The sequence below is a fragment of the Microtus pennsylvanicus genome, chromosome 13, assembly GCF_037038515.1.
Source record: "Microtus pennsylvanicus isolate mMicPen1 chromosome 13, mMicPen1.hap1, whole genome shotgun sequence".
NCBI lineage: Eukaryota > Metazoa > Chordata > Mammalia > Rodentia > Cricetidae > Microtus > Microtus pennsylvanicus.
In genome coordinates this window covers 65,671,047-65,683,157 of record NC_134591.1, presented here as the reverse complement: position 1 = coordinate 65,683,157, position 12,111 = coordinate 65,671,047, and the positions used below count along the sequence as shown (strand labels likewise).

Sequence of the window (12,111 nt, the reverse complement as noted above, 5' to 3'; positions counted from 1 at the left end):
CAGAAAGGGGACCTCTGTTCACTGTATTCAAATGACACGGGAGTGCGACCTACTACCCTGCCCAGCCTCTAACCTCTGACCCCATCCTGAAGCCAGTGGCTTTTTTTTTTTTAATCCGGTTGGAATATCTTGGTGGAACACAGAAGGGTATATGGGTAACAGCTGCCTTTGTGACCTCATTTCAACGGAGAGAGCCTGCCTGCAGCAAATCTTCACTGGAGAGAAGGGGACAGAGCAAAGATGTCTGAAAATAAAAAATCGTGGCTGCAGCGGCCCGAAACCAGCAGGGTAAAATACTTGAACACTACGGTGGGGAGGCTCTGGGTTGGGCAGAAGCAGTGACCACACTAAAGGCCTGCTCTTGTCCCCTGTAGAAAAACACCTATACACTCATGGGCCATCATGAGGAGCAAGTACTCATCAGCCGCAGGGACATCATGGACAAGAAGGTAAGGGCAGGAGGAAGGTAGGGACAGGCTGGGCTGAGACTTAAGTGACCCCCATAGTTCCCTTCTGCGGCCCTCTGCCCTTTAAATGTCCTGAGGACCTTCGTTAGGAGCTAATGCCCGCTGAAATGACTCCTCACAGGGACCCCTCTGTTGTGATAGCCACTCACCAGCAGATAATCCAGGACCCCCAAAGGTCCCCAACAGCAACTCTCTTTTGATGATATTTGTTGTGACTTCTTTCCTGGCAACAATAGCACCTTCTAAGGCAGACCCCCAGGTGGACCCCCCATTCCCAGGGAACAGGGAGTAAATCGTCCAGGCAAAGGCCACCTGTGGTGACACCTGCCTGAAGCAAGGTCTCTGTTCCCTCCCAGGATGCCTTGGACATACAAGAGTTCATCACTACCTTGTTTGTCAAGCACTTGCTTCGACATCCCGCCTTCCAGCTGCTGCTGGCCATTCTGCTAGTGACCAACGCTGTGACCATTGCTATCCGTACCAACTCTTACCTCGGTCAGGTGGGCTGCTGGCCTGATCTCTACCCCTCCTGGCTCTGACCTGGGACAAGGTGCTTCCTTTCCAGGCCCTTGACTCCTGATGGTTGGATTGGATGTTCTTCGGGACTCGGGTCCCCAAACAGGCCTAGTGCAGCAAACCTTTCACCCTAATGTTCGGGAGGCAGAGGTAGCCCGATCTCTTTGAGTTAGCAGCCAGCCTTGTCTGTGTAGCAGGTTCCCGGCTAAGCAGACTGCACAGTGCGATTACGTTCAAATAAGTAAAAACAAAAAAGACAGTCTCCGTGGACCTTCATGGGATCTGCAAGTCAAGAAAGACTTTTTGGGCTAGAGAAATGTCTCAGTGGCTAAGAGCACTTGTTGCTCTTCCAGGGGACCTGAGCTTGGTCATCTGAGTATGGATTTCCAGAACCCGAATAAAAGCTGGATGCCACAGTCTGGTGTAGGTGAGAAGAGCCTTGTAGCTACCACAGTGAGGACCCTGGAGATCCATGCACCAGCCATTGTTTGGTTATGAATGCAGACGGCCCAGCATTCTGATAGTGAACTTGAGCTGGGGAGACAAAAGGAAAGAAGGGGGGGGGGGTAGAAAACAGAGGGAGCAGCATTATAGTTTTTTCTTTCATTTTGCACGTGTATATGTGTGTGTGTGTGTGTGTGTGCTCGCGTGCATGCATGTGTGTTTGTATGCATGTGTACATGTACCATTGCAAGAATGTGAAGGTCGAAGGATGACTTCCAGGAACCAACTCTCTCCTTCCACTGTGGGACCCAACTAAGGTTGCCAGGCTTGATGACAAGCACCTCTACCCACTGAGCCACCTTGCCAGTCCCCGAGGACCATTTTGTAAAGTGTTAAAACAAGATCTTATTATGGGTCTCAGTCAAAAATGCTGGAACTGGGGCTGAGAGTGTAGTTCAGTTGGTAAATCAGAAATTCAACATCACCCTTGGCTACATAGTTTGAAGCCAGCCTGGGCTACATGAGGTTGCCTCAAAGACTATAGTAGAACAAGAAAAATAAGCAAAGCCTGAGACCCTAGAGTGGAGTTTGTGACTGAAGATCAGAGCCTAGAAGGCTGTAAGTGCAGCTTGCCGGCCATAGTGAGTGTGGACAGCAGAAGGCCCACATACAGAACAGGGAATCTTTTGGCTACTGGGGTACAGAAAGAGAAGAGGCAAGATAACCGGTTTCCTGGGGTGGACTCCATGGACTGAAAGGGGGTCACAGCTATAAGGAAGCTGAGAGAGCAAGATTGAGGTTGAGGAAGAGTGAAGTTGGTCTTGGACAGAGCGTAGCTACCAATCTGCCAACCCGTGCACCCAGGGTACATGTCCTGGATCTACAGAGGGAGGACGCCTCTGACCTGACCCAGAGAACTTGGAATGCTGCAGCCACAGGGGTGGTTGGGACCAGGCTAGCAGAGAAGTCCTCTAGGGTCTGGGGTCCTGCAACTCCTGGGGGGGGGAATTTTTTTTTTTTTTTTTGGTTTTTCGAGACAGGGTTTCTCTGTAGCTTTGGAACCTGTCCTGGAACTCGCTCTGTAGACCAGGCTGGTCTCGAACTCACAGAGATCCGCCTGCCTCTGCCTCCCGAGTGCTGGGATTAAAGGTGTGCGCCACCATCGCCCGGCTGGGGGGGGAATTTTTATGTTTTTGTTGTTGTTGTTGTTGTTTTTTGTTGTTGTTGTTTTCTTCAGTTCCAGAGTCTGTTTAGCCCTTCCTCCACCCCCTTTCCCAAATAGCCTACTCTAGAGGCTGGGGTGAAGGCCCGCCGTGTGCTTCTGGGCTCCTAACTCCCCATCTGGGAGATGCGACAGAAAAGGACAGAACAGTCACCTGACCCAGCACATGACTGCACTTAGCACTGCCTGGCATATGTGCAGAAAGTAGTTCCTAAAGAAACCCATAGAGATGCTAAGGTGTAAGAGTAACAGGGGTACTCCCCACACCCTCTCTCTAGTCCCCCACCCTCTCTCTAGTCCCCCACCCTCTCTCTAGTCCCCCACCCTCTCTCCTCAGCCCCCACACCCTCTCCTCAGCCCCCACACCCTCTCTCCAGCCCCCACACCCTCTCCTCAGCCCCCCACACCCTCTCTCCAGCCCCCACACCCTCTCCTCAGCCCCCACACCCTCTCTCCAGCCCCCTGCACTCTCTCTCCAGCCCCCACACCCTCTCCTCAGCCCCCACACACTCTCTCCAGCCCCCACACCCTCTCCTCAGCCCCCACACCCTCTCTCCAGCCCCCCACACCCTCTCCTCAGCCCCCACACCCTCTCTCCAGCCCCCTGCTCCCTCTCTCCAGCTCCCACACCCTCTCCTCAGCCCCCACCCTCTCTCCTCAGCCCCCACACCCTCTCTCCAGTCCCTACACCCTCTCCTCAGCCCCCACACCCTCTCTCCAGCCCCCCACACCCTCTCTCCAGCCCCCACACCCTCTCCTCAGCCCCCACCCTCTCTCCTCAGCCCCCACCCCCTCTCCTCAGCCCCCACACCCTCTCCTCAGCCCCCACACCCTCTCTCCAGCATGGCACAGATTCTGCTCACTGATACCTCTGCCCCTCTCTTTCTCTTTCCTGGCAGAAACACTATGAGCTGTTCTCAATCATAGATGACATCGTGCTGACCATCCTTACGTGTGAGGTTCTTCTGGGCTGGGTCAATGGCTTCTGGGTTTTCTGGAAGGTAAGGTCCCTGGAATTCCTGTCAATATACCCTCACCTCATCCCTCCTTGGGGTCTGCAGGCACATTTTTTATCCTGAAAAATAAAGGGTTTGTATGGAGAGAGAGTGTATCAGTGTAAGGGGCCTTGTGGGGGAGATTTCAGAGAGATCTGTGATTAGGCGGAACATACGTTGTCCAGGAAGTGCCCCTTCTATGTGTTTGAACCCCTGCTCTTGCCTCCCCAGCTCTCTCTACTCACACGAACCCTGGTTTCTGTCTTTGGGGAAATGGAGTCAAGGAACTGAGAGTATCTATCTTAATTCACATGGTTCTGGATCAGAACTCCATTATCTTTTAATGTAATGTAGTAATTTGTTATGTTTTATTTGGTGTGTGTGTTGGGGGGAAGAACTTGTTTGGTTGGTTGGCTTGGTTTTTCCAGACAGGGTTTCTCTGTGTAGCCCTGGCTGTCCTGGAAATTAGTTCTGTAGGGCAGGCTGGCTTTGAACTCACAGAGATCCGATTGCCTCTGCCCCCCCCCCCCAAGTGCTGGAATTAAAGGTGTGCGCTGCCACCACCACCCAGCTTGTATTTTAAGTTTTATAGGCTCTATAGTACTCACCTCAGGGAGCAAGAAGCACAGCCAGCACACAGATGTGTGGGAGGGGCAGCATTCCAGCACAGCTCCCCGGTCCCCTGTGTGTTGAGGAAGTGTTTGTTGTTTGTGGGTCTTACTAAGTTGCCCAGGCTGACCTCAAACTCCTGACCTCTAGTGATCCTCCTGCCTCAGCCTCCCAGTGATCAGCTCTAGTCCAGTAAGATTCCACTTGCCCAGGCACAGTCTGGAGGCTGAGGTAGAAGGATGCCTGGCCTAGATCGTGGGACGCCATCTCCGGAAGACAGACAAAACCCTTCACGTGTGGACCCTGCAGTTTGAGTTTCATGTAATTTTCACATTTCCCCTCTGATCCTCCCTTGCTTTCAAATCACACACTGACTCTCTTCAGGAGGTCTCTCCCAGGCTGGGCTTTTGCTGCTCTGTGTCTCCTTCCTAGGTTCTAGAAATTCTCTCTGGCAGAGTTAAAGAGTGTTCTCTATCCACCTCCCTCAAAAGAGTCTATGAACCCAGCATGACAAAAGCTGTATCCCCAGAACTTGTGACACCCCCATCTGCACCACCTCCATCTCCTGAGTGACTGGGATGACAGGCCTTGACTCCACAGAGAGGCAGCCTTGTGTCTCCCCGTGTGTGTGGTGTGTGGCATAGACTCAGTGAGGTGAGTAAGACTTGAATTGATTTGATTGCCTCCCAAGGGGAAGAGCATCTTCCATAAAAACAGAGCTTTCCTTTTGAACGTTTACCTCAGTCACACGTTGAACAGAATGCTGTAGAAAACCACGTGGAGTCCTGGATCGGATCCCGTGCGATCCCTCGCCCTCTTGCCTTCACTCACCTCTGTAGTAATCTTCTAGCCCCCGTTTATCCTCTCAGCTGCTGCTTTGTAATCCTAGGCACAGAGGCATGTATTTTTAGCACTCCCTTTTCTGACTGTAGCCTACTGTAAACAATGCTTGGCTCTTAGCTGGTACTTACGGGATCCTGGTAATCTTTCTATATTTGTGCATGATGAATGGGCTGTAGCTTATGCTACTGGTCTCTTGTTGCTGGGTCTGTTAGTTGTTTTCCACTTCTTTTGTATTTATATATTTATGACTTAGTTTTGAGACAGGGTATCACTGTGTAACTCTAGCTGGCCTGGAACTCCCTCTGTAGACCAGGCTAGCCCAAACTCACAAAGCTCTCCTTACGTCTGCCTCCAGAGTGCTGCGACCAAAGACATGTACCACCAGGCCTAGCTACTTTAATGTTATTAATTATAGTGTTTGTCACACTTTACACTGAGGCAGGAGCATCCAGGAGTTCTCAAATCACCTAACTAGACAGATCAAGTCATTGGCTAAAGGGCTACCTTTGAATGTATGGGGGCGTCTTCACTGTGCGTCTCTGAGAAGGACTGTTTTCATAGGTATAGGACTGTGATTATGTGTTTACAGCATGTTGGGGGTGACAGCCAAGAGATGGCAGCTGGCTAGCTTTGTTCTCAGAGGAACATCGAGTCTCCCATTGTGGCAAGCAGACAGGGTGCTCCCATGGGCTGGGCTTGACAGACCCTTTTGGGCTGCTCCCCCTTGCAGGATGGCTGGAATATCCTCAACTTCATAATTGTCTTTATATTGTTCATGGGATTCTTCATAAAACAACTTGATATAATTGCCGTCACCTACACTCTCAGGTGAGTTGGGAGCCCTGAAGGTAAGAGGGGTCTCTATCCTGACCACAGGAGTGAGTCAGGCAGTCACTACCACCTGGGGCTCAGCTCTGCCTCTTTGGGAAGTTGGTGGAAGGGAGGTAACAAGGAGGAGAAGGGGTCTGGGAAGGGTCAAGGGGCACCCCTGAGAAGCTCTACCACAGGGCACTTCGGCTGGTACATGTGTGCATGGCAGTGGAGCCCCTAGCCAAGATCATCAGGGTCATCCTGCAGTCCGTGCCAGACTTGGCCAACGTTGTGGCCCTCATCCTCTTCTTCATGCTGGTCAGTGTCTCCCAGGCCCCAGCCTATCTCCTTCCCCGAACAGAACCTGCAGGGCAGTGTGTGGGGATGGATGCCTCGAAGAGCAAGGGGCTTGGGTTGGAGTCCTTGTGGGTCCCTGGAAGCATTTATTGGCATTCCTTTGCGCATCTTGTCAAGCTCCAAGATCACTGGGTGAGTTAGGTGGGTTGTGGTCTCTTCGGCAGGTATTCTCTGTGTTTGGAGTCACACTCTTCGGTGCGTTCGTGCCCAAGCACTTCCAGAACATGGGGGTTGCACTGTACACCCTCTTCATCTGCATCACCCAGGATGGCTGGCTGGACATCTACAGTGACTTCCAGTGAGTACAGGTGGGGTTCTGGGGTTTCCTCCCCTTCTGGCTAGGGCAGGTGAGGGAAACTGTGAGAGGGGTCCCTGGGACTTGGAGGAAACTGGCCTCACAGGAAGTGACTAGCCAAGAAAATCACAATACTTGAACCTTATTTCCACAGAAGCTTCACACAGTCACAGGGTCGCCTGACCCTGTTCAGGGAGCACAAGGTATAGCTGTGTGGCTCGGCCTTGGGCCAGGGAGCAGGTCTGTGGTTGTGCCTGAGGTTACTCGGTGGCCCCCAGCTCACACTAGAGCACAACCAACCACCTAGAAGCCTGGGAAGTTGGGGTTCAATCCACTCATTCTCAGACCTGCTCCCCAAGGCCACTATTGTGTTCTGTTCTTCGCTTCTTATCTGTCAAGTTCAAGTCCGATTTCATTCCATCCCACTCCCCTTTGTGAAGTAAAAGCCAAGTAGGCCAAGGGTTTCTTCAGTCATAGGGAGTGGAGAGCCTAGCGTTCAGGAAGCCGAGGTAGAACAATCAGGAGTTCAAGTTCAGTACAGCCAACCTGGGCTGTGATAAGACCCTGTCTCGAAGAAGTAAAAAGGGGAAGGGTGGGAGGAAAGGCACCTGGGGGTGGAGCTTAGTCGGTAGAGTGTTTACCTAGCCTGGGTTCAATCCCCCAAACCACACAAACCAAGATTGGTGACATTCACCTATACCGCACAGTTTGAGGCCAGCCTGAGCTAATTTGAGAACTAATCAAAAAAAAAAAGTGCTGATATGTTGGCACACATTTTTAATCCCAGCATTCAGGAGGCAGAGGCAGGAGGATCTCTGTGAGAACTCAGTCAGCCTGGTCTATATAGCCAATTTCAGACCAACCAGACTTACATGGTAAGACCTGGTCTCAAAAAAACACAAAAACTAAAAAAAAAAAAAAAACAAATCCCAAACCACAAAAACTAAAACCAGCAAAAGGTGGGGTGTTAGGGCCCAGAGCATGGTTGGTTGCTTGGTGGAAGATGCCTTTAATCTCAACACTGAGGAGACAGAGGCAGTCTAATCCCTGAGGCCAGCCTGACCTACGTGGACTGCACCGTGAAGTGGCACTGGGCTTTTGAGTCCTTTCCGCTGCACCAGCCCTGTGACATTAGACAAACTATTCCACTGTGGGGCTCAAGCTTGAAGTGACCTTCCTGCCTTAGTCGGCTAAGTGCTGAGCTGACTGAAGTGAGCCACCAAGACTGGCTTGTTTATTTATTTGTATCTTGTAGTTCTGGATCTTAAGCCTGCTAAGCGAGCCTTCTCCCACAGAGCTATAGCTCCAACCTCTAGCTTTTAAAAGTTGGAGGATCTGGGTGGTGGTGGCACAGGCCTTTAATCCCAGCACTCAGGAGGCAGAGGCAGGCAGATCTCTGTGAGTTTGAGACCAGCCTGGTCTACAAGAGCTAGTTCCAGGACAGGCTCCAAAGCAACACAGAGAAACCCTGTCTCTAGAAACAAAACAAAAACAAACACACACACACACACACAAAAATAAGTTGGAGGGGTTGATTTACTTTTGTTTTGAAGTGGAGTCTAGTATAGCCCAGGATAGCTTTGAATGTCTTCCCAAATGATCACAGTCATACACTACCCCATGGTTTATGCTGTATTGGGGCCTTGTGCACCCGGGGCAAACACTACCAGCTAAGTTTTACTCCTAGTTTTGTTTTTTGGTTTGTTTTTTTGTTTGTTAGTTTTTGAGACAGGAACTCAGGTAGCCCAGGCTAGCTTTGAACTCCTGATCTCCTATCTTTACTTCCTGAGTGCTGGGATTCCAATCTTCAGTTTACGAATTCATAATTAGAGACTCCAAGGCAATATTGACTACTTCATAGAGTGCTGTGAGGGTCAGTCTAGAAGCTTCTATAGCGCTCTTCTATTTATAGCATATGTAAGCATAGCCTGTGCTTTATAATGCTGACACACCAATCTCCTGGTAGGGCTGGTTTGAGTGTTGGCTCTGCTGCCTAGCAGGCAGCACAGCAGGCCTCAGTCAAAGAGCTGCTTCTGCAGCCAGCAGGAGTGGGAAATAGTCCCTTGTCTTAGAAATGAGAAAACTGAGGCTTAAAGGGCTAGGGAAATGACCGAGCTCCTGACTGCCACCCGCAGGACGGACGAGAAGGAGATTGCCATGGAAGTCGGAGGTGCCATCTACTTTGCCATCTTCATCACCATTGGCGCTTTCATTGGCCTCAACCTGTTTGTGGTTGTCGTGACCACAAATCTGGAACAGATGATGAAGATAGGAGAGGAGGGGCGACAGCGTCAGATAACTTTTAGCAAGGTGCATGGGATGGGGAGGACGGGAGGGAGGAGAATGTATGCATGAGTGACTTGTGTACGTGTGTGTTTGCACACTCGAGTGAACGGAGAAAGCCAGATCCAAAACCTGGAGGCCAGACCTCCACCTCTGTAATGTCCACTCAGTGGCTGAAGCTCCTGGGGGCTGGGTATGGGTTCCTAGATGTGCCATGGTAATTCAGAGCTGAGCGATGGGGTGGCATGAGGGCATTCTCCCAATGGGATTCGGAAGTTCTTCCCTATGATGGGAATGAGAATAGCACTCGCTCGCCAGGACCCTCGTGAGATATAGGTTCTGATGAGTGCTTGCAAGTAAGAGCTCAAGAAATGAACTGGAGATCGGGCTCAGTGGTTAAGAGCACCGATTGCTCCTGCAGAGGTCTTGGGGTCAAGTCCCAACATCCACATGGCCACTCACAACTGTTTGTGACTCCATCCAGTTCCATAGCATTCATAGCCATAGCCACCTTCTGGTCTTCACAGGCATTGTATGTACATGGTGCCCTTACTGACATACATGCAGGCAAAACATTCATATATTGGCTAGGTGTGGCGGTGCATGCCTTTAACCCCTGAAGTCAGCTTGGTCTTCAGAGCGAGTTCAAGCCACGCTACAGAGAAACCCCATCTTGAAAAGCAAAACAAAGCTGGGCGGTGGTGGCACACACCTTTAATCCCAGCACTCAGGAGGCAGAGGCAGAGGCACATGGATCTTTGTGAGTTTGAGCCAGCCTGGTTTACAGAGCTAGTTCTATAGTACAGCCAGGGCTACACAGAGAAACCCTTTCTCGAAAAACCGAAGGGGGGAAAAAAAGCAAAACGAGGGTGAGGGACTGAGGGAGGAGGGAGAGGAGGAAGAGGGAAGGAAGGAAAAGAAAAAAAAATGAACTTAATAAATGTTAGCTCCTCAGTATTCACTTGGTAGAACTTGCTTTTAAAAGGTGCAGAATGGAGCCGAGTACTTTGGAAAGGTCAGAGAGCCAGGATCGTCATCACCCAGAGTAGGTAGGGCTTTAAAGGTTTGTTGGGGCAAGAATTTCCAAAGGGATCCGAGAGGGGCTTATGTCCCGCTTGAAACTGAGTCATCACATCCAGGAAGGGAAGCTAAGATTAACTGGAGCTGAGGACCGGACCCAGTGTAGAGTAGCTAGCCTGGCTTGCTGGAGGCACAGATAAAATAAGGTAAAATGTTATAATACCAAAAGGGTTAAAGGGGCATGTGCTAAGAGACTCAGCCTCCCTGAAGTCACGTGGCCCTGAGCTGCCTACCGTCTCCATCACCGTCCTCAGACAGGTACAGATGAAGAAGACTTTGCTGACGACCTGCCTTTGGTGCATTGTACAGAGGCCCGCAAAGAGGCTTCTGGTCACCCCCAGGAGCCGCTGGTTGGGGGTCCCCTGTGCAACCTCACGGAAAAGACCTGCGATAATTTCTGCCTGGTGCTTGAAGCCATACAGGAGAACCTGATGGAGTACAAAGAGATCCGGGAGGAGCTCAACACGTAGGGAGGGTACTGGGGAGTCAGCTGGGCCTAGCCTCAGTCAGGCTCATTTTCTTTCTTTTTTTTTTTAATATTTATTTATTATGTATACAATGTTCTGTCTGTGTATATGCCTGAAGGTCAGAAGAGGGCACCAGATCTCATTACAGATGGTTGTGAGCCACCATGTGGTTGCTGGGAATTGAACTCAGGACCTTTGGAAGAGCAGGCAATGCTCTTAACCGCTGAGCCATCTCTCCAGCCCTCAGGCCCATTTTCTAAGTAACTTGCCCAAAGTTCAAGCTTCCCTGCTCAGGAGCTGGTGTCCTGACCTTTCGGGTCCGTGCCTTTTCTCCCAGGAGGTCCCTGCATGGCCTGGGTTTCCCTTAGGGATGCGGCAGAAGCAGTGAGGGAGGAGGGAAGACGAAGAGGGTGCGCACCAGGGAAGAAACGGAAGGGCTTCGGGGAGGAACACAATGTCTCTTCTACCCCAGGATCGTGGAGGAGGTGCGCTCCATCCGTTACAACCAGGAGCAGGAACAGGAGTTGTTGCAGAAGCACGCCTCCAAAACCCTGTCCCTCCACAGCGAGTCCTCCCTAGACATGCGTGAGGTGGCTACCCAGCAAGACTTGATCTCTGCTCTGGTCAGCAGGGAAAAGGTGCGCATTCCCTTCCCTACCTAATCAACTCCTCCCCGCCCCCGCCTCCACCCACAATACCCCGACAGGCACCACAGTCAAGATTTCCTTCCTTTTCCGGTTGACCCTCTAAAGTCCCTCCTCATCTCACTGGCACCCATTGGTCAAGTCGAGTCAGAGAGGCCCTGCTTCCTCCCATCAGGAGCCATCTCCCTCCCTCTTCCCCTTCTCCAGCACCTACAGACCTATCTATTTCTTAGAGCGGCTTTGCCAGCTCAGCTTTCTTGGAAACAGGCCCTTAGTCCCACATTGGAAAAAGGACCCCTGTCAACCCTTTTAGGGTGCATATGAGCGCTTCTTATCTCATGGGAATGGAGTCTTGGGAATGCCTGGGCTCCTCAGTTCAGAGTGGGTTCTAGGCATGCCAGAGTTACCCAGCAGCGGCAGCTAGCTGTTGAGGCAGGAGGAGGAAGGGGCAGTCTGTCCCGTCCAGGTAAGTGAAATGACAAGAAGACCTTTTGGTTTGCAGGTTCATGAGTCTAGCTCAAATGTGCTTAGCAAACACAAGTTCAGCCTGTGAGAAGGCAGCATGGGAGCCAAGCGGCCTGCACACACACACGGGATCAGCTGCTGTATCTTCCTGTATCCCTGACTGGAGCCCATCGCTCTCCCTTCCACCTGGGTGGCAGAGGCCATGGGGCTGGGACGGTGGCAGCATCTGCAGGGCTTATGCCTGTGAGCCTGAGGTCCGGAGGAGTCAGGACAAAGGATTCTGGGCGAGAATGGAAGCCCCACAGCAGGAATGAGCACCCCACAGCAGGGATGAGCGCAGAAAGGGGTAGCCAGGCGGTGACCTAAAGATGACTATCCCTGACATCTGCTCCAGCTGGAGCTGGACGAGGCCTGGGCAGACCTAAGCATTGAAAAGAGCCAGGCCAGTAAGGCTGTATGCACCAAAAATAAAATTTCATGTTATAATCAATTATTCTGACTGGCTGTTCTCAACCTGTTTTGCATCCTTCCCTTTGGTTTCCTAGATATGAAAGATTGTGCTTCCTAAAAGCCTGTTTGCATGGGGTGCGGTGGCTCACATCTTATTCCATTCC

At 51.3% G+C, this 12,111-nt stretch overlaps 1 protein-coding gene across 1 annotated transcript; it reads left to right on the top strand.

Moving 5' to 3' along the window:
- The first annotated feature begins 240 nt into the window (after positions 1-240).
- On the top strand, positions 241-11,875 carry Catsper4 (cation channel sperm associated 4). The gene is made up of 11 exons (XM_075944623.1): positions 241-288; positions 375-449; positions 824-967; positions 3,549-3,650; positions 5,827-5,924; positions 6,104-6,224; positions 6,428-6,561; positions 8,694-8,868; positions 10,176-10,387; positions 10,861-11,026; positions 11,535-11,875. The coding sequence occupies exons 1-11, from the start codon at positions 241-243 to the stop codon at positions 11,583-11,585; spliced, it is 1,326 nt and encodes a 441-aa protein (XP_075800738.1). The 3' UTR covers positions 11,586-11,875.
- The last annotated feature ends 236 nt before the right edge of the window (positions 11,876-12,111 follow it).

Excerpts from the sequence above, each read along its gene's own strand:
- Catsper4 (XM_075944623.1), top strand. The coding sequence starts at position 241 with ATGTCTGAAAATAAAAAATCGTGGCTGCAGCGGCCCGAAACCAGCAGG. Across the intron at positions 3,651-5,826 it reads GCTTCTGGGTTTTCTGGAAG|GATGGCTGGAATATCCTCAA; the intron begins GTAAGGTCCCTG and ends TCCCCCTTGCAG. Across the intron at positions 10,388-10,860 it reads ATCCGGGAGGAGCTCAACAC|GATCGTGGAGGAGGTGCGCT; the intron begins GTAGGGAGGGTA and ends CTTCTACCCCAG.